We start from the raw sequence: 3,475 nt of genomic DNA on the forward strand, positions 1-3,475 counted from the left end.
TTCTGCAAAGGGACCAGGACGACTGATCCGTGTAAAGGAAAGAATGAATGGGGCCATGTATCGTGAGATTTTGAGTGAAAACCTCCTTCCATCAGCAAGGGCATTGAAGATGAAACGTGGCTGGGTCTTTCAGCATGACAATGATCCCAAACACACTGCCCGGGCAACGAAGGAGTGGCTTCGTAAGAAGCATTTCAAGGTCCTGGAGTGGCCTAGCCAGTCTCCAGATCTCAACCCCATAGAAAATCTTTGGAGGAGTTGAAAGTCTGTGTTGCCCAGCGACAGCCCCAAAACATCACTGCTCTAGAGGAGATCTGAATGGAGGAATGGGCCAAAATACCAGCAACAGTGTGTGAAAACCTTGTGAAGACTTACAGAAAACGTTTGACCTGTGTCATTGCCAACAAAGGGTATATAACAAAGTATTGAGAAACTTTTGTTATTGACCAAATACTTATTTTCCACCATAATTTGCAAATAAATTCATAAAAAATCCTACAATGTGATTTTCTGGATTTTTTTTCCTCATTTTGTCTGTCATAGTTGACGTGTACCTATGATGAAAATTACAGGCCTCTCTCATCTTTTTAAGTGGGAGAACTTGCACAATTGGTGGCTGACTAAATACTTTTTCCCCCACTGTATCTGTCCTGGACTCTGTCCTGGATGTGAATGACAGCTGAGAGAGTTTGATTAGAGGCGTACCGTTAAGCTACTCCAAATTCCCCTAAATGAATTACTAATTTTCAACATGCAGATCTCCTCAAGACCTGTCAATGGACCTGAAACAAATAAAACATTTTCAGATAACACCAATCGTCCCCTGTATAAACTCATAAATATATGGACCTGTCTTTCTTGGAAACCATAACAAAAAGGTTTTCCGATAACGCCAACCTTTTAGTCATAAAAATTATGTCTGCTTATAACTAATAATGGATGTACATACAGCATACCGTAATGTAGACAAAAAAGGTATACAAAGCTTATCGAAAAAGCTAATATCTGAAAGGTTATAGTGCAAGACCATGAACATCACACGTGAACATGAGTAGGGCTAACTGTATTCTTGATGTGAGGATCAACAATGCATGTTTCCTTGTTCACTAAAGCTTTCATAGAAGTTGCCATAATGTCTAATAACAAATAACAAAAAGTGCAATAACAAATATCAATGAAATAAAAAGCTAAGGACAAATGAAATATAATTCATGTTTTATTTCCAATACAGTCAAAAATAGGTAAAACACAAGCAGGATGTTTTTACAGTATTATGATTTGAAAATACCAATAAACATAAAACATTTAAAAGCGTCACTAGTATTGTCATATCTTGGATCATTTTTGTACAAATTCAGCCCATGTCAACGTGACATTCAAATAATTATTTGTTAATTGACCAAAATGCCAAAGAACTTGAAAGCTGGCAAGAATGTATATTTCATAACAAACTAAATCTGAAAATTAACAGCCATTTATACATAGTTAACAGTTGTGCTTCACACATTTCAGTCAAAGGAGCCATGGTGAAATTTACAGAATAAATACAACTATTGAAAGTTTTTACCTAAGCGCTGATGACACTTAAACAATCACTTATTACATAGGTTTTAACATTCACACACTGACTAAGTGATATCATTATAGCATTCTCTGTCAATCCCATCTTCTCATGTCATATAAGAGAGTGTGGTGAGCTAACACTGTATGTGCAATATTTTGCAGCATCACTTATTCACATTCATTCCTCAGTATTGCTAACCCCAGTGTCCCCATACAGGGCTGAAAGCCTGAAATGTGAGTTCAGACCTTGGTATTGTCCTGATTGTCCTTTATGCCGGCCTTGTGCACCCTCATGCTGTCAAAATCAGAGGGAACGTCAAAGAACAGCTTGTCGTCAAAGCAGAACTCGTCAGACGGCGAGGAGAGACAGGGCAGCTTCAGTGCGAAGCCGGTCAGCACCCCACCGACAGCGGCTGCCCCGATAGTAGAGAAGATAGCTGCCACCTGGTAGAGGGCTTGCTCCTTGGTGGTGCGCCCCAGGCCGGGTGTCAGCCCTGGGATCAGCTGCTGTAGCTCTAGGAGCTTTGGGTCTCCTTCCATGGGTGCACAGTGGGCGAAGATCTGGTACATGCTGGGGCCATAGGTTTCCTCGTTGGCCATGAGGATGGCACAAATGCCGGCCATGCAGGATATGAGGCCGGTGAGGCCGTGGAGATTGTGGATGCCACACTGGTCTTGGATCCTGAAGCGGCGGGCCAGGAACGGGGTGAGGTATCTGTATCCCATGAAGCAGGCTGTACAGCCCATGATCCCAAGGGCGTAGGCGGCTGCAGGGGAGATCATCATGTCCACAGAGGCCCCAACAGTCACACCACCCGCCAGAGTCACATTCTGAATGTCGGCCATGGTGAGCTTGCCTCTCTTGTTGAATACGGCAGATAAGGCGAAAGCAGTCATCGTTGAGGAGCTGAGGCCTATGAAGGTGTGCAGGACGGCCCTGTGCTGGTCATCACCCTTTAAGGTCAGAGCCGAGTTGAAAGAGGGCCAGAACACCCAGAGAAACAAGGTTCCCATCACCGACAGGATGTCTGACTGGTAACTGGTAATCTCATTGACGTGGCCGTCATTCAGGCTAGGCCGATACAGCACAAACGTGACCCCCAACCCAAAGTAACATGCAAACAGGTGGATGAGGATGGAGCCACCTGCGTCATTGATCTTTAGGTACTTCAGCACAGCCCACTCTGTCACGGCAAAGATAGGGACCTCTAGCAGGGCCATGACCAGCAGCTGCACCGGACTGGTCTTTCCCAGCACCGCCCCGAAGGAGATGAGCACCACGGCACAGGCAAACTCAGCATTGAGCAGGTTGATGACCCCAAGGTGGATCTTTCCATCAGAGTAGAACTGGAAATAGCCCTGAATCAAGATGGCCCACTGGATGGTGAAGGTGGCTGTTAAGAAGTTGAAGACCATCCCGCTGAAGCCGTAGAGCCGCAGGAAGGCCAGCAGGCAGCCGAAGCCGATGAAGATCATCACCTGCACATCCGCGAAGAAGGGATAGTCCCGATACAGGGAGTTGTCCATAGGGTTGGTCTCATTGTTCTGAAACTTGGCGTTGGCATTGTCGTCGTAGGTGACAAAGCCGGCAAAGAGACCAAGGAAAACCACTTCCATCAACAGTACCAGCACTGGCAAGCGCACCCTCAGGCTAGTGGACTTATTCATGGTGGAATGGACATCTCACAGAGACCAATTACTCTAGCAGCTGCACTCTCCCCCTCCCTTTATACCTCTCCTGCCAAATAAAGATTGGCTACCGGCATTGGGCAGAGAGCAGACACGCACACCGCACAGCTACACAGGACTCCACATCTCTACCACTGAGGACAGGGTTGTACTTTGGTCCCTCAAATTGCCCACAGTATCATTTTTACAAGCCAGTATGTTCTACAGTTTCACAGAACAATGT

The 3,475-nt window shown here is 45.4% G+C and overlaps 1 protein-coding gene across 1 annotated transcript; it reads right to left on the reverse strand.

Annotated features, from left to right (window-relative positions):
- Positions 1 to 1,803: 1,803 nt before the first annotated feature.
- Positions 1,804 to 3,231, reverse strand: rh50 (Rh50-like protein). The gene has a single exon (XM_041889292.1). It carries the CDS (start codon positions 3,229 to 3,231, stop codon positions 1,804 to 1,806), a length of 1,428 nt encoding a protein of 475 aa, XP_041745226.1.
- Between the last annotated feature and the right edge of the window lie 244 nt (positions 3,232 to 3,475).

This window comes from Coregonus clupeaformis, chromosome 10, assembly GCF_020615455.1.
Source record: "Coregonus clupeaformis isolate EN_2021a chromosome 10, ASM2061545v1, whole genome shotgun sequence".
Taxonomy (NCBI): domain Eukaryota; kingdom Metazoa; phylum Chordata; class Actinopteri; order Salmoniformes; family Salmonidae; genus Coregonus; species Coregonus clupeaformis.

Excerpts from the sequence above, each read along its gene's own strand:
- rh50 (XM_041889292.1), bottom strand. The coding sequence starts at position 3,231 with ATGAATAAGTCCACTAGCCTGAGGGTGCGCTTGCCAGTGCTGGTACTG.